Raw genomic sequence first — 27,931 nt, forward strand, 5'->3', positions numbered from 1 at the left:
CTACTAATTGGATATAAAAAGATCTGTCCCAGCAGTTGGATGGATAGATCAAGGAAAACCATGGTATAACCTTGATCTGCGCCTCATGATAGAATAAACAATTAATTATAATATAAAAAACAGATGTGATTAATCCATATTAATTATTTAAAATACAAACACATAAAATAATTTTATGATAAATACATGAAGATTACTAAATATAAAAAACTTACAAAATAATTCACAATTCAGATGACTTTAAAATTAATTTAGCTAAACTTTAAATGAAGCACAGAAAATTCTGGGTTTTAAAAATTTGTTAATTAATATTATTTAAAAAGTTGACAATAATATTACTTTTGTAAAAAAAAATCTTTTAATTTTATTTAAATAAATTTTCAGGAAGAAATGGCAACAAAAGCATAACAAGGTTCTTCCTCATAAGCAGAAGTATTGTGTTGAGTAACACAAGAAAAATTAATGTTTGATTGATGAAGATATTGTTCATTTTTTAAGAACAAGTAATTTGCCTTTGTAGCAAAGTTGCACATTCATAAATATAAAAGACAACAAACTAACATTTTTAATCTTTTACACAATAAAATGTTAGTAACACAAACTGGAATTTTGCTTTTTTAATCTGTTTATTTTCCCAAGTTATTTTACAAAATCCTATCCTGCGGGAAGAAAATGTAACACCTGGAAGATAACTCTTCATCAGTTTTATTATTATACTAGAGAGCTTAGTTGGTATGACTACGTCAAAAATATTTTATACATTATTCTTTAGTTAAAGTATTAACTAAGCTTACAACTTTTTACCCAATATTTAAGACAGTTTTTCCTTTCTTATAGCAACAACTGTGCAGATGTATAAAGATTTAATAGTAATTATGAAAATCAAATTCTTTTCATATTTAAATGACAATTTATTAAGTACCTAAAGGTAAAGATTTTTATAAAATGTACACAAAATAAAATTACATAAACTACCTAGCTTTGGCTTTTGCCAGTTGGTCCAACTGTTCCTGGAAGTCAACGACCACTTCCTGATGTTTCTTGCGTAGGAGGTGAGCTGTCTCTTCAGATTCCAAATGGACATCTTCCAGGAGCTTTCTCAATTTAGCCAACTCAGTATCACGTTTCTTGTTGATTTCAAACTTATTGGAAACAAAATAAAATAGTCAATAAAGTTTATAATCAATTTCTCAAACATGGTTACCACTGATATATTAATAAATTATTAAATATTATTAAAAAGAATTCAAAAGAGAATTTCAGAATTAATTGCTGGTAAGGTGGATTTATTCTTTTTAATAATATTTAATAAAGTTTATAATATCAATGATAAAATAAACTAAAATAAGAATTTTAAAACTTATGATTATAGAGTTATTCAAAGTATTAAGGAGCTGTTTCATTAGGTTCACTATGAATTCAACAAGCACTATGTTGTATTCATCATATTTCTTTGTATGCACTGATTAAAATTGAATAATATTGCAGTAAAACAATGCAAAATGCTATGTTTTAGTTATGTGACAAGTAATTTTTTCCAAATTTTATAACTGCACTTTGAAAAATAACCAGAACAGTAGGCTACCTAATGAGAATTGACCTACCAGATGTGGACTTGGTTGATGCCAAAAATGTTCTACTACAATCCCTACAAAAACAAGAAGATGGCATTAGCATGGAATTTTATATCACTAACATGAAGATTGAATCTCTTCTACCAAACAAAAGGTGATACTCCTATATTATGTTTAAACTAATACTACAGCATAAACAGTGGAAGCACAGCTATTTTATTACTGATAATAACTTTTATATGATGTTTGTTTGAATGTTGTTAAATTCAAATAAATTTCAGGTATAAGTAAACTTAAGGTCTAATGGTTGCTGAAGTAAATTGTGAAAGATTCTAAAAATCATCACCAAGATCAAGAAAAGAATATCATCACATCAGTGTTCTAGTATCTCCTACCAAAACACAATATTTCATTTTCAGTCTGCTTCAAAATGGCATAACATGTTTTCAGGATACAAAAATGAACCCTCTGATCTTTGGAGCAGGTTTATTCAAATAAATCGACTGATTATCTAGTAAATTAAAAATGTACACTCATGTACTGTCCAAATCCAAGGCAAGGTATAAAGAGCAAAACACATTACCAGTATAAGAAATACTAGTATTATAAAATTAGTCAAGTTTTGATTGGCATCACATACAACGTAATGCATTTCAGCTAGTTGCCTAATTGACTTATTTAATATGAATAATAGTAGCTACCATTACAAAGTCAGTTCTAGTAAAAAAATTACTAATACAAACACATTTGATAAATTCTGTAATGACACATTCCCACAAACTTCTCAGAACTTGAAAATGACCAGTAATTCTTGACATAGTGGGTGACATAAACTGATTGTCCATCAAAAATAGTGCAACTGAAAACAGTTTTATACAGTTATAAAAACAAAATTGCAAAGTTTTAATAACAGGAGTGCATAACTTTCTGGAAAAGTTAAGGGCATAGTACACTTCAAAGCTGGGATACTAAAATTTTATTAGTAAATCAGATTAAAAAAAAGCCAACATAGAAATAAGTAGTTATGTTTTTTCTGGCCAGTAACTCGGTGATTCTATTAGGAATTCTTTTAAAAAAGTGCATTTTAATTACATTACCATACCAGCATTTTGTATACTACAACCAGGTTATCAGTACTTAAGAGATTATAAAACCTAATATCAGTTATCATATTTAAATAGCTAGAATCACCTATGTTTATAAGCAAATGAAGATAAATTTTAATACTGCACAAGAAATAACACAGAAAATGTATAAATATAGAAAAGCAAAGTAAAAAGGATGAATCATATGTATCACAATTCTTGGCTAACAATTATAAAACATTACTTAGTCAGTGAGAAATAAGTTTGGACAGTCTTGTTCTATAAAAAGAAACAGTCTCATCCTCTTTAAGCTCAGACGTTTGGAAAATAACCAAATTCATTTATCGTATTTAATCCTATTTTATGATGCATAAATCTTATTTGTAATAATTATTCTATTATGACAAATATGAGTGATTGCATTAAACTAAATAACTTTTGTGCCGCATATTCAACACAATTTACTGAATCAGCCCTTAACCTGTTATATTACTAATTAAATGTCTAGGAGATAAAAAACAATTTAAACAATGATATGTTTGACCTACTTGGACTTCAGTCTATTTTTTAAAAGTGAAAATTAAATACAAATTTAATTTATACGAAAATCAAAATCTTTGCTAAACAGTTATTTACTCATATCAAATTAGAAAGAGAAAATTCAGAAAAAATATTTACAAAAATAAATATATAAATAAAAAATCTATAACTAGATGTTCAGCTCAGTTACTAAACACTGTTTTAGCAGATACAGACCATTAGCAAAAGGTAAACAAATTTAAAAAAAAAATGATAAACAGGAAAGAAGTATTAAAAAAAATAATAATAAATACATATGCACTTAAAAAGAATATTTTTATCTATATTTGTAAAAAAAAAAATTTAATAAAACAACTACTACTGATTACAAAATATTACTTTAGATAATTGAATTGAAAGTGAAAGATTAAATTAGCTACAGTTTATTTATTCCTAGTGATAAAAAATTAAGACTGTTTACATGGTTTGACAGGATTAGATAATATTTTATATTATTAATATTTTCAAATTAACAGTCCACTTTAAACTTTGACAGGTTATATAAATTTATCACAATTTTAAATTTTTTTTACACAATTTTGTACAAAACAATTTGTCTCCTTGGTAAAGTGGTACAGAGTGATATATCAATGTTTAGTCAAAGTAATTTTTTATTTTTTTTTTTAATATTCATTTTAAACATGTACAGAAATAGTTTTTGTATGTTTTGTTTTTAATCATAATTATTACTTATTTCTACTGCCAATATTTTCTTCAATAATTTTTATTTTTTAATAATTTAAAATTTATTTTAATTTTATTAATTCCAGTTTATCTAATTATGACTGTTTAAAAATGACACAATAAAGAAATACGCATCCATTTAGCCTATCATTTATTTTTAAGATTTTATTCAACTTTTTATTTATCATGATGAAGTAAAAATAAAAAGAAAGTATTTTTAGATTTTTATATGAAGCAATATTTATTTATTCATTTCCAAATACAACTATTGGGTAAAATCTCATTACAGCTGCCTTAATTATTTTTATATATATTTTTTTAAAATGCCATTCCTGACCAGGATTTAAACTTAGAGTGTTCTCCATAAAAAACAGAGATAGAGGTTGTTAATCTACTGTAGCTAAATAGATGAAATTGTACATCAGTCCTAACTATATATCTGGTAAATTGTTTAATACATCATCAACTTTTAGTCTGAATCTTGAAATTAGCTAAGCATTTTTTAAATGTCTTAATTTAATTTTCCTGTTAATAAAATATTTTTAAAAATCTGGTAGGTAACATAAAAATATAATACTATGTAAATTAAAATATGCTTCTTTTAATATTTTTGTCATTTCCATACTTCATTAATATAATAATTTTATAAATTTACTTTTTCCATCTGAGTTGTCAGGTTTTTGGAAACGGTACAATTTGGCACACAGCAAGCTAGAGGAGGCAATGATTTTATAAACATTCACTTTGACATTTTAATATATGGATTTTAAGAAAGATAAGCTTGAATGTACAGTATTATAAAAAAAATTTCAGCATTCAAACCTAACCAGATGTTAAATATTTAGAAGAATTTATCTTACTTAATATTAAACAAAATTTATTTCTTATTTAGTATTGGTATATACTAGTCTTGTTAATCTTCAACTTCACTTTTTCAGTTTTTACATAACTCCTGTTCTTTACATGAATTATTCTTGTCTTGCTTGTTTGTTGTCTCTTTTTTGTTCTGATGTCATTTTCCATTTTTATACTTATTTATAACATTTTTTCTCATGGTGTATTTTGGTTCAAAATAATAAGGAATGCAAAGCTAAAATGTAAATATTCTCAACTTTCCAGTTTCATATGTTCTGTTAAAGTATTTCAATATAATATAAATTGACTGAAATCTATAATAAACAATAATTTGGTCATTTAAGCATAGAAGACCTAGAAAATTAGTTTTGATTTGATGAAAACTGATCATAAAATAAATTAATTAGGAAAAAATGTTTTATATTAATTATATATTTTACATTCTATAAATGTAGGTAAGCTTTTTGTCTTGCTGATTCTCTTATTGATTCTCTTGTCACTGCTGGTCATTGTTTAATCCAGTCACTCATTTTGAAAGTAGATTGTCTGGATAGTTTTGAATACAAAGAATGATATATCCACCTGCATTCATAAATTTGGTCTTAATGATAAATACTGTACTAAGAAGTAAAATAGATTGACTTATCTTATTTGACTGTCATTGAAAGTAAAATGTTTTATTTTCTTTACACTACTACTTTTGTGACTAAAGTGCACAATAATGGAAACAGTAGTAATTGAGGCAATCTTTTACTGTTAATAACAACATTAAGTTTAAAAACTAAATATGTTTTTCTTTCATTTAGGTTTAGTTTATTTGTAAAAATAGATTTAAAAAAAATTACTTTCTGCATTTCAAGATTCATTTCTGCATTTCAAAATATTTATTTTTAAATTTCTTCAGTTAAAACATTAAAAAAAAAATATATATATATATATATAAGGATTACACAACAATCATCCTGACCTACTCAAAGTATGTATTTTAAGATAAAAAACAATTTGGAATAATAAGTTTAAAATGCTTAGATATTTGTAACCAAAAAGAAACAAAATATTTACGAAACAACAAATAAATGTGTATTTTTGAACATGTTAATTTTTTTTTTTTAATTTTGTAATAAGGCTTTTGAAAAATTCAAAATATTAGCCTTTATTTTTACTTTAAGTTATTTATATATATATATATATATATGTGTGTGTGTGTGTGTGTGTGTGTGTGTGCACGCATGTGTGTGTGTGTAAGAAAAAAGGGGTTAGATGGTTAAGAGGTTCGTAATTAAATTTAAATTAAACAAAATCTTTAATTATTTAAAAAGTAATATTTTCTGATTAACTGATTTAAAGAAATTATAGAGAGGAAAAACTCAACTTCTTCTGAGATGTACACTGAATATAACCTTACATAAAATAGTAATCCTTAGATTAAAATTTCCAAAAAAAGTTTACAGGCACTATAAATAGCTTTTTTATACATTATTCTCAAAACAATTACTTAAATAATTTTCTCAAAATAAAACAAATTTTTGATAATAATTGTTTAAATAACGATTAATAGATATTAATCGTTATATCTTATATTATCTTCTTAATAGATTATATGAATTTATAAAAATATTCAGTTGGCATAAACTTACTTGGCTTTCAGCTCCACCCTCAGCCTCTTCTAAGCGCTCTTGTAAAGATATCACTTGTACACTTAAGTCAGCTTTTTCACGCTCAATCTGAAAAAGCAAGAAAATGGAATATATTAATACATTCACAGGGAAAACACAATACAAACATTAATATTTATGACAATTTCCCCCTCTCTTCAAGAAAACAAATGTTTACATACATATACACATCAAATTACATAAATCTCATAACAGATAATTAAAACAAAAAAAAAAACCATAAGGATGATCACATGAAATGCAACAAGGAAAAAAGAAAAGAATATCAGGCAACATGAACTAGTGTTAGATTAGTATCAAGGCATACCAATTAGATACATGGGTGCAATAAGCATAGTAAATCATTTTTAATATTAATAGAAAACTAAAATACTTTTCAATAACAAGTATAAATGAACTAACAGTTAAATAACAGAACACGTGGTCATTCAGTGAATGACTATGATAAAATCATAAAAGAAATATAAATTTAATAACATAATTAACAGCAACAGATTTTACAATAATTTGTATGCAAAGCAGAATGAATGAACCAAAACCATACAAAATAATGAACCAAATGAATCATACAGCAACTTTTGCGTTAACATCAAACTTTCTAAATAAGCTTAGTTTGATTCGAATAAAAAATTACTTTTTCAAGTTTTTAAAAACTTAAAAGAATCATTTCTATCTTTGAAATCATAAAAAAATATACCATGAATAATATAAAATAAAGATAAATCAATAAGTGAAAAACTTATTAAAAAATATTTTGTGAAGAGTAATTAGGAGGTCTACTTTAATCCAATAAATGCCCTGATACCGATTCTCAGCTTGTCATATGGCAAGAAATAGTTCTAGATGGATTTTTTAGCATTTTGTTATGCTATTTAAGTAGTCTTTTCAAGCTGAAAGAGCTGGTTGTATCAATAGAAACCAGAAAACTGTTATTAGTTTCAATCTTCATGAAAATCTTTTTAAATAAATGAGTACTATTACTAGAATAAAGATTAGTTGAATATTTCATTTCAAAAACTAAATATTCTCTTTTGACTATTCTAAAATAAAAAAAATATATATTTCAAGATACCAGGAGAATATTACTTGTTTATGATGTTACTAAAGAACAATATTTTCTTTTATAATTAAATATTTAATTCAATAATAATCGATTAGTAATAAATAACAAAAATTTCAATCTCTACATTCATTTTATAACTAATAATTGCTTTGCATAAAATTATAAATTATAAATCTGAAATCAGTAAATTTGTTTACTTATACAACAACAGGCTTATTCTCTACAACTGCTACTGAGAAAGCTAATCAATTTTTTAAACATACGTAAAATGCCATGTCCTGCTGAACGAAAAGCACTGATGCTAACACTACCATGAAGATCAGCATATGAACAACATTAAAATGTATGCTCTAAAATTTACTTTTGTTACAATTTTATCTATAATAGTTGGCATTGAAAATTATGCATAACTAAATATTTTTTTTTTTAAATTATACATTGAATCAAGATTTTTATATATTAGATTTTATAGATTTTATTTTAATTTAGATATTAAATTCACATGAATGGTTTTATATATTTTTTGAACAATAGATTTAAATCAATAAAAACTGACTACGTACATAGTCTTTTAATTAATCACATAGTTACTTATAAAGCGCATGATGATACTCAAGTAGAGATTGGGTGAAAAAAGTTAGAATTCAACTGAAAACCAGCAACTAACATCTAATTTGAGTAGATATGTTTAAATATTTTATCACACATACTTATAAATTTTTAGTTATTCTACAATACACATTAAAAATATACAGTAAAAGTTAAAAAAAAATCAAGTTCCTATTAAAACAAATTTATATTTAATAAAATTAGTACATAAACCACACATATTTTACAGGATAAACAATGTTAAAATTGTAGGAGTACAAATAAATAATGACCTCTCCTAAACTACATATAATATAATAAAAATTTAAGAATAATTTTTAGAAAAGATCTATCTATAATCCATTCTATACATTTTTATTATAAAAATAAATAAGAAAAGGTATTGGTGAAAATAAAAAAAAAATTGGAAAAACAATTGGGGCTGAAGTTTTTATGCATGTTAATCTTATTTAATCTTAGACAAATACTTCTAAAAATGAGCTTCCTTTCTTGCGATTTATTAGTAAAAATAGTATTGTAATTATATTTGAATGGATGATAATATTTCCATTTAATTTTAGAGATTTGTTATTTTGAGTACAGAAATTTGTAACTTTGCTATGTGAGAAAATTGCCAAAGAAGCAGTCTATCTATTTTTAAAGTGATCCAACTTCTTAACCTACTTAATTTCAGTAATATATTTTTTAATAGATATCAATTCTTTTTTAGTAAAGATTTTTAGTATGATAATAACATTTTTTTAAATAAAAATAGTCTAAAAATTTGTTTTATACAAAAATTAAAATGTTTCAATAACAAGAAGCAAAAATTGTTTTGGCCATTAAATGTTATAATTTGTCCTGTATACTATACAAGGGGTATCTTATTTGAATATTTGTTTTTGTTAAAAGAAATGGACCTATATAAAGGAATTAAAAACGAAAATTCAAACTGTTTTTATCACATTATATTAGGACTAGGGCAACTTTTAGGTTGGTATGTTTATTTATGATTCTATAATTCAAGAATGGCAGAACCAATTTTCATGATAGTTATCAAATTATTAATCTTCACTGCATGACTAACTTAAGCTATATAATATAAAAAAGGGATTGAGAAAAGATTCCATTTCTTATACTAAAACTGTTTGAATTGAAATGAGAAGGATTTTCCAAAATATTTAATATAGGATTTCAGAAGATGCGAAATAGAAAGAATTAATTTAGTAGATAATAAAAATATATATATATTGTAACAAGACCGGTATAGCGGGCCTGAATAACGGATTCCTGCCAATTATTATGAAAGTAATAGAAAATATAATAATTGGAGTATTCAGAAGGTAAAGAATAGGTCTGTTTAACAATCGTTCTTTGTTATACTGCCCACTGACAAGCAATAAACACCTGTTGTACCGTGAGAAAAAAGCTACCGGACCTAGTTATGGAATTCCTGGGAACGAAAACCATCGTTTTCACGCTACAAGTTGGGTCTGGTCCGGCAGGTAAAGAGGCTAGAAGTATAAATAACTCTGGAAGACCAGCTAAAAATCAGTTCTATTAGAACCAGTCTGCGAGACGTTTTGACGTCAGTCTCGCAAGGGCAGTTCTGCGAGGAGAGACTGCGAGTTGTGTGAGTTCGGGAGAGTACTGTGAACCAGTCCAGCGAGGAGGGTCACAATTGTGAGCCCGCGAGATGTTAATCCAGCAAGGAGAGTATCCAGTTTGATAAGATTATGCCACGAGTAATTCCAGTAAACAAGAAATATATCGGCGAGTTGCAGCTAAACTATAAGTGAAAGAAATAATGCAATAAACTTCATTCATAAACTGTTAGGGTAAACAGAAAAGGTATTTGCAAATGAACTTTATACGATTGTTTGTTAATATAAGACTAGTGGTTTCTTTTGTTAATAGGTTTGAATTCTGGTCTTCTTTCTATTTATCTGCCTGGAATAAATTCTGAACAAATATTTATTTTCAACTCTGTCTTGTGTGTAATCTGTATTTATTATTTACTATTGGCATTTATCACTATTTGATGTGTAATATTACGACTGTTATTCTTTTTTGATTACGTTATGTAATATGTTCTGTTTTTATGTCATGCTTACCGTTTTGATTATGTAATGTATTAATTGTTTGATTTGTTGTTATTGTCTGATTACTATTGTGGTTGTAATTACTATATTAATTTTTTGTGTTCATTAACTGTCACTTATTAATTATCATTATTAATTATTATTAATTTGTCTGGTTGCAATTATGAACATTTTAAACCAATAAAATGTAATTACATAAACATTCTAAATTGTCAACTTCTCAATATACTGATCGAGCCGCGAACCACGTGACAACATATAAAATAGTGTTTTTTTTTTTAATAAAAAAAAAAGAATTTGTTATAGTTTGTTAAAAATCAACAGCAATTGGGAGTTATGTCTAGTTTGGTTTTTATTAATTTTAACATTGTATTTGTTTTTAGTACTGCAAAAATTTTATTTTTTTTGATGTTCCTCATGATCCATCGATCAAATGAATATTTTTTCTGGGTGCATGAAACTGGTTGCTAAACACATATCTTAAATAAATCTTAATTGTTAATAAACAGATAATAAACTAGATTGATAGTGCTAATTATATACATTCAATTGGTCCTGAGCAGGTCAGTAATCGACCTTGTCATTGCTATTTTAGAATGATTGCCCTTTTTCTTTACATTTCATTCCTGCTTTCTAAGGTAAATTATCCACTTTGTGTCACCTACTGTCCCAGCTATATACGAGGCATTATACAGGAACCTTCTAGCAACTGTTGATTCTTTAATGGGGTTCAAGGAAAAGGAGGGCAACTCTGTCACTGAGATTGTCCAGGGACTCTTTTTCATACCTCTTGGTTTCACAGAAAGCCAAACTACCAACTTAGATGTCTATCATTCAAAGGTAAATCTTCAATACATATTAAAATCAAAAAGTTAATATAGCGTCAAGTGTCTAAGATACTACAACATACTTGCTACTAAATTTTTGGCTTAAGATGGAACGACCTAACAATTAATGTAATTTATTTGTTCTTTATGAACTCAATCTAGCAGTGACGTAACAATTTATAAAAATCATTTCAATATGAACTATTAAAACAATTTTCTAAAGGTGGAAAGATGGATTATGCTTATATGGATAGATTTTCTGAAATTTTTTTGCTGAATGAATTAATTTCACTATAGAAGCTTGTATTGAAAATATGAAAATTTAAATTTGTAGCATGTGAAAAATTCCACCCCTGATTGCGTTCTGAACCTGGGACCTACAGATGAAAGGCTGAGATGCTACCACTCTGCCACAGTGATTAACTAAAAAAATAATCATATTTATCTAGAGACTGTGTTCAAAATTATAAAATTTTCTATTAATATTCGGTTATTTAGATGGATTAATTGTTATTTCAGTTTCCATTTATTCACAGAAAAAATCTAACTACTCTACAGAGTTTTTCAATTTAACATCATAATAACATAAAAGATATGTTATTATGAGAATTAGTTTAATTTTTAATTTGAGTAAAAATTTAATAAATAATTTGGAAGTAAAGTTATTAAAAACATCAAGTGTATGTTGGGTAAACATCAAGTATGTATGTAGGTGGGAATGTGTGCACACACAAGAATAGAATGACCATTTTTGTAGATATGATTAATTTTGTATTTTCAGTTTAAATAAATAAAAATCTGTTTTTTTAATAATTTATGAACATACTTTAGTAACATTTTAATCTTAAAAACACACTGTGTGCCACCATTACAAATAATAGTTAAATTATTTCCCATATTCAAGTTTTGTTCTATGAAAAAAAATTTACCTGAACTTTTTAAAATAAAAAAAACCTTGTGAATAAATAAACCTTGTTCAATGTGCTTTTGTAATGGTTTTTTTAAATATCAATTTTTTTTATCATACCCATTAAGAATAACACAATACCCAAGGTACAACCTCACAAACTTAAACATATCAGATACAAACTCTCAAAAAGTCAGGTAACACAAGTGAATAAAATCAGGTAACACACAAAGCACTTTGGTAATAGGTATGGTGCACCACCAGAGGCTCAAAATATCATAAATAATATTACATTATATTAATATCTTAATTATTTAAATAACATCTAAGATTTCTAGAACATCAAATAAATTTTAATTAAAAATTTGAGATTCTCAATTATGATCATTATATGGTTAAAAAGAAAATGTGGAATAAACATAAAAATGAACATCATTAAAATTAGATTAAAAATAAAATAAGAGAGGCTAAACATATGTGTTATGTGTATGTAAAGTTTAAAATGTATGACAGGTAAGGACAAAACTGGTATATTTTATTTTTCAACTAAAAATATGAGTCATACTAAAGTAATAACATAAGAGATAAAGTGCAGCTGCCAACAGCTAAAAAAAAAAGTTGTATACAACATGGAATATTTTAATTAAGATAAATCGTTTTCAGCTGAATATATTTAGTTGGAACAGAAAATGTCAGAATAAACATTGCATTAAATGAACATAGTAAACTAACAACTGAAATATTAGTAGTAAAGCTGATGATGATTTGAAGCAACTAGTGAAAAAAAATAAGCCAAAATAATTTCCACTTTAAATTCTCTTAAAATAATTTTGAATTTATTGTTCACATCTCTTTTTTCCTCTTTAAATTCTTTTAAAATAATTTTGATTTGACTGGTCGTTTGTAAAAATGCTTTTAACTAATTTTATTAAAGTACTTGTAGTTCAAGAAAATAATTTTGTTAATTGTTCACAAGCTTTCATTTTCAGAGTAATTTAAAAACATGAGGCATTTGAAAAGAGGTAGTTCATTCCAAATGTCAGGTTAATTTTTTACCTACCTGACTAAAATAAAAGGATTTACTTTGAACAATATAAATTCAAAAATGTTGGATATGAATATTTTGCGTTAAGTGGTTGAAAGATAACTGAATCTGTTGCTGAAACATAATCAAATAATAAAAGAAGTAGGCTAAACATCTTGTTAATAAAAAGATCACAAAGAAATCTCAGTTTAATTATAATAGATGGCTGATGCAAGAAGAGAAAAATGAAATAATTGATACCTTAGCTTGGGGATACTAAAACTGAATGTGCATGGATTAGTTACAGTGCTGAAGTAAAGAATTTTAATGGGCTGCAGTCCACTGATATTATTTTAAGAGAATTTAAAGTGGAAATTATTTTGACATATTTTTTCACTTGTTGCTCCAAATCATCAGCCTTACTCCTAATATTTCAGCACACATACTCACACAAAGCACATATATGATACACATAAAATAAAAATTACGTAATGTTATTGTTACTATAATTATTATTTGGGCATTAAAATCTGTCTATGCATAAGAAGAAAATACTACATTGCAAAATATGACGGTTTATGATATTTATAACCATTTAAATGTAGATGTATAAATTATACAAGCAGATTTAGCTTTTCTTGAAAGATAGATGATATCTGTAAACTCTCATATTTATTTTTAGAATTGGACTACAAAAATTCTCCAACTAGATCCCCACCATCCTAACACCCACAGCATTCCCTTTTACTTAGTCTCTCATTTCTGCTAGTAGACAAAAAGGATAAAGCACATTTAATATAATGTAGAACACAATCATTCAAGCAAACTCATTATTTATTTTCTTTTATTTGACTTTACAACTTACTCTAAATAAAACAAAACATTATAAACTTTGCCAAAATCTTTAGCAATGTCATTTTTAAATCTAGTTAAATAATAAAATTATTTTTCTGACATATTTATTTTACGATTAATCTAGTAATTTTTTTTGACAAAAATATATGGAAGTCAAGAAAGATTAAGAAATATGGTATTTATTTTTAGAAAATCTTCGATGTAATAATTAATGAACCTTCAACACTTTTATTTATTTATTTTTTTTGAGTTTAGCCAACGAGGACCATGTGAAACAACATTTTGCATTCATTTTTCTTTCTTCTGGACGTTTTCTTTCTTGTTCTTCCAATAGTTCTTCATTCTTCAGATTTGTTTTTACCTTCTCTCTTCTGACTAGTTTTTTCTCCTTTGTGTGGAGACTCTTGATATCTTGTTCCAATTTTCTGATCATTTCAGTTCTCTCTCGTTCTCTTCAGATACTTTTATTTCTTTTAGATATTTTTAAATCCCTGATGTCCATTGATTTCATTATTTTTATTGTAAATGTGACTGAAAATTTGTTTTGTGAATCTGTTATTCATTTTCATAAGGTGGCCAAAGAATTTGACATTTTCTCAGTTTCAATGCATTTGTAAAGATCTTTTACACTTCTGAATTTGTATTCTTTTAGCCAATCTTTGTTGGTTCTAAAATTTTTCTCAAGATTTTCCTATTTTTATCAACTACAATTATTCTACCTGGTTTCAAGCTAAAGATAAAGTTTGTATATTCTGATATGTACAGGCCTTCGGGTTTAATTACCGTATTGTAGTGCCAGATTTTGACTTTAATGAGGTGATTTTTTGCTGTAAATTTTTGCAAATTATTTTTAACTTACTTTTGTATTTAGTGTTATTAAGAATTAGCATTAATAATAATAATAATTATTATTATTTAAAAATTCATAAACAGTGATACTAATTCAGTAAAAGAAAATCTTTCAATTAATTTGATGGGATGATTTTTTTTTTTAGTGGATAATTTATGAATGATTTGCAATGGAAGCAAAATATGACCTTTCCTCATGAGCCAAAGTATTATGATTAGTCAATTTAAAGCTGAAGTTCATTAATATGTGATACTTTTAATGGTCCATTTCAACATGGACGATTTTAATTTTTAACAGTTAAACATTGGTTAAACTAAACATAGATTTTTAACTATTAAATATGAAACAGCAAGTTTTATTTGAAAAATGCGATTAGATACAGAGATTTGCCATTAAATAAACTTTTTATGCCTAGATTTATTTATTATTAATAAAAAAATAAATATAAAAAACTAAAAATGCTTTAAAATCACCAAGTGTTTAAAAACAAATCTTCAGAAATAATGCTATAGTTTTGACATCTAACAGGCAACTCAAATGACTAATACATAATGTTTTTAGGTTTATAAAAATTAGAAATACTGTAAAATTATGAAAGTTTTATTTATTTATTGTTTAAAATTTTAATCTCGTAACAGGTTAAATTAAAGTAAGGTGGTCATTTTTAAGTTTTATGTGACAGTCTAAAGGAGTGCCATCAAAAACAGCGAAAAATGTCCAAATAAATACATTCTGGATAATTAGAAACTTTGAAATTAGAAATTTGTTAGAGAAGTGCATACACATTAACTTTATTTAATTAATTAGACAACATTAATATTGTTATAGAGTATGGATATGTGTGTAAAATTACATCCCATATCTCCTTTGAAATGGGATAGAAAATTAACATTTTTATAAATTTCATTTATTTTTCTTTCAATATTTCAATTTCAATGTTTTTTTTTCATCGATTTCAATAATTCATCACTTTGGTATGTTTAATAAAAATATAACTTCAGAGGAACAAAAAAGTATGCATGAAAATGTTTTTTTATAGTGACATATATCTGTAGAAATTTTATTTAAAAAGAAAGTATTGCGTAAAATATACGTAAGTCAATAAATTTATTATAAATATGTTTTTATGAAAATCCTTTTTTACATGAATTCTTTTTTAATTTTTCTCCTAAAATTTGCTATAAAAATTTTATAAAAATTATATGTATATTTTAATTTTGGATGAAAATTAGGTAAGATTAAATTAATTACTTAATATCAATCCTCTAGCTTTTTATGAACTATTTCCAGTATGTAGCACACCATGAATAATTAATTTGTTGAAGAGGAGTTAATAAAAAATAAATATAATCATACATTTGGTTATCTTCACCATGTGAAGATAAGATAAACCTGGCTGTTCATAAGGCTTTTTACAAAGTAGATTTTTAACAAGATAGTTATTATATATATTGTATCATGATAGGAATATGTATAAAATAGGTGAAAGATATTACTAAAAAATTCCATAAATCTGCTAATAAAAAAATAAATTTCTTATCCAAAGCTGTAATAGCCAACATTTTTTAAAAGAAATCTTTATAACTTCATATGTTAATTTAGCAAAATTCCTATGATTTGAACACCAATTTAATGCTAGATATAACACCACTGGAAGTCGGTTTTGTTGTGAATATGTTTATCTGTTGTAATCCTGATAGTATCACTTAAATAGAATTAAAACATTATCTTCTCAACCACAGTTTTATTTAAAAACAAGATAAAAATCAAAAAGAGAAAGATCTACAGAGTAGGTTCATTTCAATGACTGCTATGAACTGCTTTACAATGAGCAATCATAAAGTAGTATTGTCATGGTGTAATACTCAAATCATTATTCATCAACATTTTTTTTTTTCAGTAGTATAAAAAAATCACAATAAAATCTTCTCACAGACTGACCAACTGGAACAAAATCTGTACATGAGTATTATTTGAATATCTAAGAACATGCATGATTAGCATTGAGATGACTTCTTAAACTTTATTAGCTTCTTTTTTTTTAAACATGGATGCATGACTGAATGCCACTGTGAATATTAAAACTTCACTTCTAGTTTTTAACCAAATATCCACGATTCATCACAAATTATGTCATTAAAAAGAAAATTTCTAATCTTTTTTTGATGTTAATGATTTTATTTGCCATTGTTCAAGAAATGATAAACTGAGTTTGACAAAATTCACTCATGTTCATCAGTCAGTTTATTTTGAAGTTTCATACACACTGTGACATTACATGCATTCTTGTGGTTTGTCTTTATCAAAAATATTTCTCCTTTTTCAATGATAATTCATTAGATTCTTTGACATTTTTTGTTATAACACTCACATGTTTTTTCTTGGTTCAGTGGTTAGTCATTAAAAGCAACATTAAGGATTCTGTTAAGTTCTTCTAGTTTTGTTAAATTTGAAGCAAAATTTTATGCAAATCCTTTACTACTTGCTTGAGTTGATGGCGGATTATAAAGAAATAATACAAAATTAGAAATATATTTATTTTTTAGATGCCACTTCATTGATGGTTTATTAAAAATACACTTCCATAAATCCAGAAGCAAAAATCATTTCTATAACTAGTTTGCAGAGCCCTTCAAATTGTTGGAACTTTTGGGAGAAAAAAATTTTGTACATTTTAAACAAAATTATATACAAACACATAAGTATTGTAAATCAAGAAAATAAAGTTTATTAACTAATAATATGTTTTTAACATACAATATATTCAAACATTTTAAATAACGTTTTTTTTTTTATTCAAATAATAAATAATACCTAAATTATTAAAAACTTTTATACCAAACTCTTTTTGTAATTATACTTTTTATAAAAAGGTTCAAAAAGATTATGTAAAAACTGGAATATTTTATTATTACATGCATTATTTTATTATTGCACAAGGTTTGTTTATTTTAGTAAATGTTTCAAGTACTTGATTTTTGGTTTAATAATGTACAGAACACAAGGGATTCACACATATGTGAACGTGTATATATGTATTTTAATTTAGAAAGCATTACAATATTGTCAATACTCAAAAACAATAATTTGTTATAGTCTATTCCATAATGATTACAGTGGTTCCAAGAGGCTGTAAAATCCACTCAGAATGTACATTCTTAATTAAAAACGTTACTGAAGGGACAAAGCAAAAGATGTTGCCAGCAAAATAATTTTATACTCATAATTTCTTCTAATTATAAGATAAATAATAAAAAAAAGATTTTAATAAATGGTTTAATGTGTTTATCTCTACAATAAAATATAATATACAGAGTATTACAAATGAAATATAAACTTTCAATAACTTATTAAAAATGTATTTTTTAAGAGTTGAGATTATTACTTACATGAATATAGAAGAATTGTTTAAGTTTTTATTTATAAATGTTCAAAGTGTGTAGCGTTTGTAACACGACAGATATAAACACGGTAGTCGAAATCGTCCCAAACACGAGTAAGCATATGCCGGTCAATGGTAGCAACAGCATTTGTGATGCGTCGATATCAACAGGAAGGAGCGGTACAAAAACTTTATTTTTTATAAAACCCAATGAAATGTAGTGGCAATACGTCAAGTCTGGACTATGTGGTGGCCAACACTTAAACACCATGTTTTCCTCAGTTGCATGACCAATCAATCCGTCATCTAGGAAGGCGTTCATCCAGATAATTTCTGACCTGTAAGTGCCAGTGGGATGGAGCTCCATCTTGTACAAAAACGAAGTTGTCATTGCCTTCCTTGACTTGAGGCATTAGCCGTTCACAACATGCCCAGATAGATTACTCTGGTTACTGTCACTTCGTGAAAAAAGAACGGCCCATACGCCCTTTCACGAGATACAGCGCAAAACACGTTCACTTTAGGAGAATTGCGTATATGTTGTGAATTTTCTCTTGGGTTTTCTGTACCCCATACTCTTAGATTACGTTTATTAACTATCCCACTAATGTGAAATAAGCATTCATCACCGAAAATTAGGCGATGAAAAACCATCATACCCCCCCCCCCCCTCACATTTCAATACATTCCTGCAACTCCACACAAAAATGTTTACGTAGACATCTAAACTTTGTACTAACTGTAATTTATAAGGTGTCATTTTCAAACGTTTCCGCAGAATTTTCCACGCAGTTGGTTGAGCAATTTGCAATTCTAAACTTGCCGATTTAGTCGATTTGCCTGGACTACGTTGACACACATCATTAACTCGATAAATTTGTTCTTTTGAAACAGGTATTCCAGCACTTTCCTTTTTACACAGATATTCTGTGCGTTTGAATCTGTTTATTCCAATCATAGATATTTTTTTTTTGGTAGTGATTTACCACATTTTGTTCTGAAACGTCGCTGCACGACAGTAACCGAGTTTGTTTTTGGCAAATTCGAGCATACAAAAAGCCTTTCTACTGCAGTAGCTGCCATCTTACCAGACTGGTAAAATGACATCAATCAGTGACACTGCAGCAGAGCAGATATACCAACATAAACTTTAAAAAATGTACAATAAAAATTTAATAAAATTTATAATAAAAGCCATCATTTACTGTATTCACTTACACCAGTTCAATTTTTTATAGGCTATAGAAAGTGAATATTTCATTTGTAATCACTCTGTATATTGTATATTATTTTTTACCAGCAGTAATACAACTAAAGAGGGTTCTTCCGTGAAAAAATATAACTGCAAGTAAAACAATTATATACAATAATTACTGCATAACATGACAGTAATGTGTGCATTTTGACAAAGTTTCATAAACTTGCTTATATGTGTAGTTAATTTATTTAAGAAAAGAAAGAACTGATGGAATGAATCTATAAAAATATCACATTATTTTGAAAGTGTTTTTTAAAAGCAAAACACATAACCATTCAATTTATTTAAATTATACTTCTTTAAAGATTAAAATGACACCTGCTGAAGAGCTAACAGGTATACAGAAAAAAAAAATTTTAAGAATATACCGGATTACAAAGCAAAATAAAAAAAAAAATAATAAACTCAGTTTCCACAGATTGGTAACATTATTAAACATATAAATTGTAAAGACTGTTTGACATTATAAAATAAGATAATTAAATTTTCATTAACTGCTTATAATGTAGTTAACTGAAAGTTTAATTTTATGCAATTAAGAAAGCTGAATATCAAATGAGAAAACGGGCTAGAGGAATCTCAAATGGGCAATAAAAATAAAAATGTAATAACATTAATCTATATTGAAAGAGTACAGAATATTATTCTATAATGAAAGTTAGTTTTGTACAACGATTTAAATATCTCTCACAAAGAACATGGTTTGCTATAAATAACAGATTTTAAAATTTGATATACACAGTTAACCTTAGAATAACTTTGTATTAAACAAAACAAATTTTCTACAAAAAAGAAAATAAATTTATCATTCTTATTCTAAGAAATTTATTTTTCAGAGTAAATGAGTTATAGTTCATCTAAATGCTTACTGTAACTATTATGGCATTAATTTATTTGTATCACTCAAAATACTAAACTGCAAAATGTGACTGGATGAAAAATATTAAGAATAACTGATTAAATTCCATAATCTTGTTAATTACCAATAGTGGCATAAAATTAATTTGATCTTAGCAATATAACGATTCAATGATAGATTAAAAAAAAGTTATTTTAAATTATAAATTGACAGAAAAATATTATCTAACTTTGCAGTGTTTTTTGATAAAAAAAGATATTAAGCTATTTGAAAAAGATTAATTTATACGTCATAAAAATTAATTCTAAAATTCAATTTTTAAAACAGAAGTTGTATTTTATATTGAGATTTTACAGAATGTAATGATGTTTTTTAAAGGTAATGCTTGTAAATTAATACTATCTCCTGGATAACTTTCCCAAACAGAAAATTAAATGAAGATTTGGTCTTTCTCTCTCACACTCTTTATGGATTAAGTAGTATAACGTGCCAAAACATATACACAGCAAGCAATGCTAAAAATAGAATGTAATAAATGAATTTAAAAAAAAGAATGGTTGTTAAAAAATAAAATAAAAACAGAGAATGAACACTATATCCAATAAACAGAACACAGGTGTTAAAGTAGGTAAAAAAATACTGGAGTATTAATGTAAAGGAAATGAGTAGTGTGTTGTTAAAGCAAAAAAATGCTATGAAGAGCTCGACTGCTTAGAGCTTGAACTGAGCTACTATACTAGCTAGTAAAACTCAAGTTGTTCAGGTTGAGTATATCAATGCGTGTCACTATTTTCAGATCAGATAGCCTCACATTCTTGAAATGATGCCATGCAGTATAGTTTCTCTACACTTTAAAAACCCATATCATATCTCCATACTTTTAGATTTAAAAAAAAGTGGCTGTAAATTATTATGTAAATCTCATCTTCATTCCAACATCACAAATTAAATTAAACATTAAATTTATAAAAAAAAAAAAAAAATCTTAAAATACTTCTATAAATTATTTTAAACATTAAATTAAAAGTGAAACTTTTCCATAACTGTTAACAGGAACTTTTAACGATAAACACTGAAATTCTTTTAATTCTATTTACTGGAATGATCAATGCCTTAAACAAAAAAGCTAAGTTTTTAAATACCATAGTACCACAAGATAGCATTCAAAAAGCAACTTTACAGATTTTATATGGCACAATTCCACAAAAGTTAAGGATCTATATGAACATTTTAGAAAAATTAATGAAATTCTACCCTCCTGCAACAAAGTATTTAAATTTGGCATATAAATTACTAAATAAATATACATATTCCTATTTAAATTAGATTATTATATTTTAGGACTACTTCAAAATGTCAGAATGAATTTTTAGGATATAAAAATAAGCTATAAGATTATTGCTTGGTAATAATAGATGATCAATGTAGATGAATTTTTTCAGTGTTTTCCCTTGATCCTTCCAGGTAAATGCTTGAACTGTTTTTAATATGGATCAACATATCTACTATTTTTGATGGGATCAATTTAATGTATTAAATAGAATTCAGTTACAATAAGGTGTAGTATTTTTAAAAATATGTTGATTTTTTTTTTGTTTATTGGAAAAGAATTATGAATGGTGGTTAGTTAACATTTTTTAAAAATTAGAAAGTATTTTAATTTGCAGATTAAAAAAATTAATTCTGAAAATGAAAATAAATTTACTGTTATTATTTTGTGAGGAAATTAGGAAGCAAATACTTTGCATCATTTTTTGTTTAATGAAAGTTCCACAATATTAATATATTCACTTAAAATAAAGTTTCAGTTTTAAGATAAATTTTATATAATTTAAACAATAAAAAAATAAAGTGTAGAATTTTTTACCCATATTCATTCCTTCCACTTTACAAATATCATACACTTCATAAAAATACCATTGTATAAAAAAGCTTGAAATACTGAAGTAAATACATTAACAAGATACAAACACAAATTAAAAGCATCTTTGGCTCGTCAATTATAATATCTAAGAATTAAATGTTTATTTTTTTAAAGTTTCATAAAATCAAACTGTCAAGGAATTAAAAACAAAAACTAGGCTACAATGCAGAGTTAACTCACATGATGCTAAAGTGATTTAATACAAATATAAAAAAATATGTATACAAAAGCAATACTCTAACTGATGTAAAATAAAGATTTATACATTTTCATGAAAATTTCATAAGCAAAAGTCATATTGAACTTACCCTCTGTCGCAGTTCTCGTTCGGACTCCAAGTCCTCCTGGAGCAGTCGGATTTTGTCCTGTGGGAATACAAGAAAAATGTTAGTTGTGCAGCATTCAAACATGCATAAAAATGTAAAAAGAAGTAAAATATCATAAAAAAAATTTACCCTAATTTTAAATATTAACCTATTTACTCATCTACAATAATTTAAGAAAACAAGAGGAAAAACTTATAAATAGTTTTGTAATTTAAACGTTTTTTAAGATTAAACAATTTAAAAAAATAAAATAATATTCAACTGATGTTTAGCATTTCACAATGGAAATTTATTATTGATTACAGCATTTCAAAAGAGGATTATAAGTTTATTGGTCTCAACCAGGTTATTTCTTTTATCTTCTAAAGCCTAATTTTAAAATTAGGTCTGACTTTACTTGACAGGAATCCACTAGTTGGCTGTAAATGCGACTCCTACATAATACCTTAAGTGTCAAACCACTGGGTCCCCCCCAAAAAACAGACTGCTCCACCTCCTATAGAAAGCATGGTCCCATAAAGGGAGTCAGAACGGTAATTGAAACATTGTGTTTATTAAAAGATGAAATGAAGGAGGATAAGGAAAAGGGAAGGGTAATGAAAGATGGACCATGGATTATGGATACCATAAAGAACTTGTCTCTCATCCAGAGAGTCGCGTCTTGCCTGGGTTCAATTTATATTAAGTACGAGGATAATTCAATAATTAAACAAACATTTAAAGGAAACGCTTAATACAGACAACTGAGACTTTTGTGTTAATTGGCAACCTTGCGAAGAGTGTTTGTCAGCTCTTGAATTAATATTTACGTAAACATAACCTCGTAAGTTTTGGTTACGGTGGCGTGTCCGCTCGAAGAAAGCACTTTTGAAGAACAGCGTTCTGTGATCCGAGTTTTACTTTCGGAAACTGCACAACCGTCAAAAATATTCTTTCAGATGAACAAACAATATGGCAGTAGTTGAATGAACCTTGCAAATTTTTACGCATGGGTGGAAAAGTTTAAAAGTGGAGCAAAAGCGTGACCGACGAGCACCGCTCTGGGCGTCCGGTAACACTATCGACCTCGGCGTTAGATTCTCGTATTGATTCACTTATTCAAGAAGACCAACGACTTACGGTTGAAAAAAGTTACAGAAAAATTTCGTGTAAGTGTTGGTACAACTCATTAAATCATTGAAAACAAACTTAACTACCGCAAGACTTGTGCAAGGTGAGTTCTCGGAGAGCTTACCGTTCATCACAAAGGCGTGAGATTTCGCATTTGCACCGAACTCAAAAATCGCTTCAATAACGAAGGTGGCGCATTTTTTGGCAGGATTTTTTCTGTGATGAATCTTGGATACATCAGTTTGAGCTGGAGTTCAAGCGTCAAAGCATGCAGTGGAAACACCCTGAATCGCCTGTCTGTAAGAAATTCAAAACGCAACCATCGGCTGGTAAGGTCATGTTAACCATCTTTTGGAGTGCTCATGGTTCGATTTTCTGTGATTGTTTGGAGGAGCAACGCACTATCAACAGCCTATACTACTCAGCCATGACTGAAAACAAAGTCAAGCCTGTGTTGAAGAAGAAATGTCTGTGGTGGCAGAGGAAAGGCGTGCTTCTTCTTCAAGACAACGCTTGACCTCATATGGCACAACTGCTGCCGGAAACTATTGGCAAAGTGGGTTGGGAACGCCTATCTCATCCTCCTAATAGCCCTGACCTTGCCCCTTCAGATTTTTATCTGTTTGATCTGATGAAAGAAGCTTTGTGTAGCATCAAGTTCAATGACAAAGAAGAGGAAAGAAAGTTACACAACTGGCTTCGAGATCAAGGTAAAGAATTCTTTGCTGAGGGGATAAGAAGACTCATAAAAAGATGGGACAAGTGCAGAGAAGTTGGGATTACTTGGAAAAGTAGACAAAAAATTGTATTTATTAATAAATCATTTTTGCTGTATAGTTATTTGTCTGTTTAATTATTCAATGACCCTCAAAGATAGACAAATTATACTGACTGCCTAAATAAATGATGGACTATATTCAAACAAAACACGATTTTTGGAATACCAAGTGTGATCTAGGACAGTTTAATTTTGAATTTAATAGCCAGAAAGTATATTATTATTTTTTAATGGTTATGAGAAGCCCTTATGATCAAAAGGTCTCCTTCTTTGTTCTCTTCCACAATTTATTATTCTATATTTTTAAAAGACAATTCACTTAGACTATTTAATTTTAATAAAATTTATGATTGAAATGAAGTACATTCAGCATCACAAGTAATATTTTATTTTTAAGGCTACTTATTATATATCCTTCTAAAATAATTTAATTAACTGACACAAAGATGATCTTCTACATCAGAAAGAATTGCAAACTCAAATCATACTATCAATAATAATCAATGGTTTTTAAAAATATAATTATTAACCAGATAAAAGGTTTTTTAGCATTACATTGAAGGTAAATCACAATACGTCTAATTGCTTGGCAAATATTATTAACACCAAGTTAAATCACTTTTTCCTTTTTAAAAATTTTGATAAAAAATATATATCTACTTGTATGTTTTGGGACATCATAATCTAAGCCAAATTTAGAGAAGGTATATTGCAGAATTAAAAAATATGAATGAAATTTTTTGTTAAGCTTTTAAAGATCCACTATTGATGGTGGTTCCTTCAAAATTTATTATGGTAGGTTAATAAAACAAAAATGCACATTCTATGCAATATGTGCATACACACACACACACACACACACATACATACATTCTGATTCATAGATTATAGATGAATTTTATTGGAAAATCTGTAATAATGTTGAATAAAAATTACCAAAATAATCTTTTAACTAATTATATTTTAATAAATCTTAAAAAAATTCTATTAATCTAATTTACAGAGAAATCATTCCATAGTGCATTACATATTACATCTAATTTACATAGATGCTAATTTCAGTTTCCTAAGCAAGACTGACTAGAAACTAATGTAACTCATATTATAAATACATCTTTAATTACTTCTCAATAATAGTTAATCATATAAAAAATAACAATAAAATAATAAAAAAACTTAATTACTTAAAGATGATGAACTTAATTGTTCTTAAAGATGATAAAGAAAATAAAACCATTCATAGTTTTTTTTTCTAAGAGTAATGATGTTCAATTTTCAGCCATTGTTTTGGTCAACAAAGAAAGGTATCACTTGCAAAATTGGAAAATTGGATGTTTCTTATATTTTAGCACATTTAACATACTTATATGCAAGAGTATATTTGGCTCAGTAAAGAAATCAATGGGAAACTAAATCATATTTCAATTACCTTAATAAGCCTGGCAAGAAACATTTTATCTTGGAAATGGTTATACTATTTTTGAGATTCAAGAGAACAACTAGTGTCTCATTTAAGGCTGCTCAACTTAAATAATTATAACTAATAACAATAATTAAGAATAACAAATTTTATATTTAATAAGATGAAAAAACTAACAACCAATTTAAGCAAAAATTTATATGTATATATTTCTCTAACCAGTTTCCAGCTACTGCTCAATTTGGGTGTGTGTGTGTATAAGCAAATGCATTTATTGCTACCAACTTGCCAGGCCTGATGTAGCTGCAGATGTGGTATAATTTAAATGTACCAGTAAACATATAATTTCAGACTCAAGTCGACCACTCCTGAGACATGTGGTTAATTGAAACCCAACCACCAAAGAATACTGTATCCACAGTCTAGCATTCAAATCCATATAAAAGCAATTGCCTTTACAAGGATTTGAACCTTAGAACTTTCAACTTCAAAAATCAACTGATTTTGCGATGATGAGTTTAACCACTTGACTAACCCGGCAGGTTAAAATTTACATATGATGTACAATAAATTTAAAAAAGAAAAAGCAAAACTTTAAAGGATCATTACATTCAAAAAGGTGAAACAACTACAAAAAAGAAACTGAAAAATAATAATAAAGAAAATAGAGAAATTTAGAAAAAAGAAATGAGATAAGAAAAGCTTATTCTATAAGAAGAAAAAATTAGTTTTCTTATATGTAGTTTTACTACATACCAGTGCTCTTCATAGCATTTTAATAATCATGCTTAAAAACGTAATTAGATAACTCCAAAATTAATGTATGAAGAATATACAAAAAATACAATGCAGTGCATTGATATTTAAATTAAGTTAGTGAAGTTATTCATAACTTAAGTTATGAATAGGAGAATACTATTATTTCTCATTCTAAATAAAACATATTCTGCTATTCTCATCAGATAAAACAATTTTTCCAAGTAAATTAATAATTCCTAAAGGAAATTAACATTACAAGTGGTTCAATAATGGTTACACACAATTAAAGTTATTTTTCACCCTCGAGATGAAAAAATATCTTTTCATAATATGTAAAGAACCATTTTAACTGATTGTTTAATAAAACCAAATTAAAATGAAAAATATGATTGATTTCATTGAATTATACAGTCTGTTTCAATATGTTCTTACTTAATAATTATACATTTATAATTTTTCAGTATCCTTTAGGATTTATTAAACATAATTAATCTGATAAATGTATAATATGTATTTGACAATTTTTTTTATAATAGTTTCTATAAAATTGAAAATGTTAAAAAATTTACTAATATGATTCAATTCCTAGCATACATCTACCTTTGCAATATAAATAACATTATAAATAATTCAATTATAACAAATTTTGGGTGCACTTCAAGCACCATTTCCTTTTTGTTTTTATAGTAAAATAATTGTTTCATTAGCTTTTGTAATTATTTTTAAGATTCAGTGGATAAAATATTATTGGCTTAATAAATGGAAAACACAATGCATCAAGAAAGAAAAGAGAAGAATAAAAATTATAATTCATTTATAGAAAATTTAATATCTTCAAGAGTCTATATAAACATCTTGAAACTCTGGCAAAAAATTGGGGTTGGTATATAATTACAAGAACTCCTTAAACTGGAAGATATTTAAGTCTTCTAAATTAAATAATTCTTCTCATAGTTGCTGTGAGTGTTTATGACAACAACCTTTAAAAATTCACAAAAATGTATTTTTATTAAGAGTACACATTAATAATACTTCATTCTTTAAGTATTAGCAGATATTTTAATTCAATTACAGTTACTGATAGTGAGAATGAATTTTTTGAATAAGAAAAAATTCCAAGCCTGTCCAGGATTTGAACCAGAAGCTTTCGAATGAAAGGCAGAGAAGCAACCACTCTGCTGCAGAGGTTGGGTAAGAGGATTAATTGTACAATATACATTTTTACAGGGAAGCTTTTAAGTTATAAAACAATAAAATGGACCTTGAAAATGTTCTGAAATCTATTTCAAATTTCCTAAACTTTCTTATCACACCTAATGTTTTTATGAACTCTTAACTAAATTCAAGAATGACATCACTACTGAGGATTACTATTTACTGATTTACAGAAATTGACATGTATTTATGAACAAATGATGTGTTACAGCAGTCTCAGGACACATATTA

At 26.7% G+C, this 27,931-nt stretch overlaps 1 protein-coding gene across 1 annotated transcript in view; it reads right to left on the reverse strand.

The window, feature by feature from the left end:
* The window catches only part of Prm (Paramyosin), a 95,813-nt gene that overhangs the window by 57,197 nt on the left and 10,685 nt on the right, over window positions 1-27,931 (reverse strand). The window contains exons 2-4 of the mRNA XM_075373834.1: window positions 22,401-22,457; window positions 6,415-6,501; window positions 976-1,142 (exon numbers count right to left, since the gene is read on the reverse strand). Of these exons, the coding sequence (XP_075229949.1) occupies window positions 976-1,142; window positions 6,415-6,501; window positions 22,401-22,457 (311 nt within the window). The remainder of the gene's footprint in view (window positions 1-975; window positions 1,143-6,414; window positions 6,502-22,400; window positions 22,458-27,931) is intronic.

The sequence above is a fragment of the Lycorma delicatula genome, chromosome 8 (genome assembly GCF_047948215.1).
Source record: "Lycorma delicatula isolate Av1 chromosome 8, ASM4794821v1, whole genome shotgun sequence".
NCBI classification, from domain to species: domain Eukaryota; kingdom Metazoa; phylum Arthropoda; class Insecta; order Hemiptera; family Fulgoridae; genus Lycorma; species Lycorma delicatula.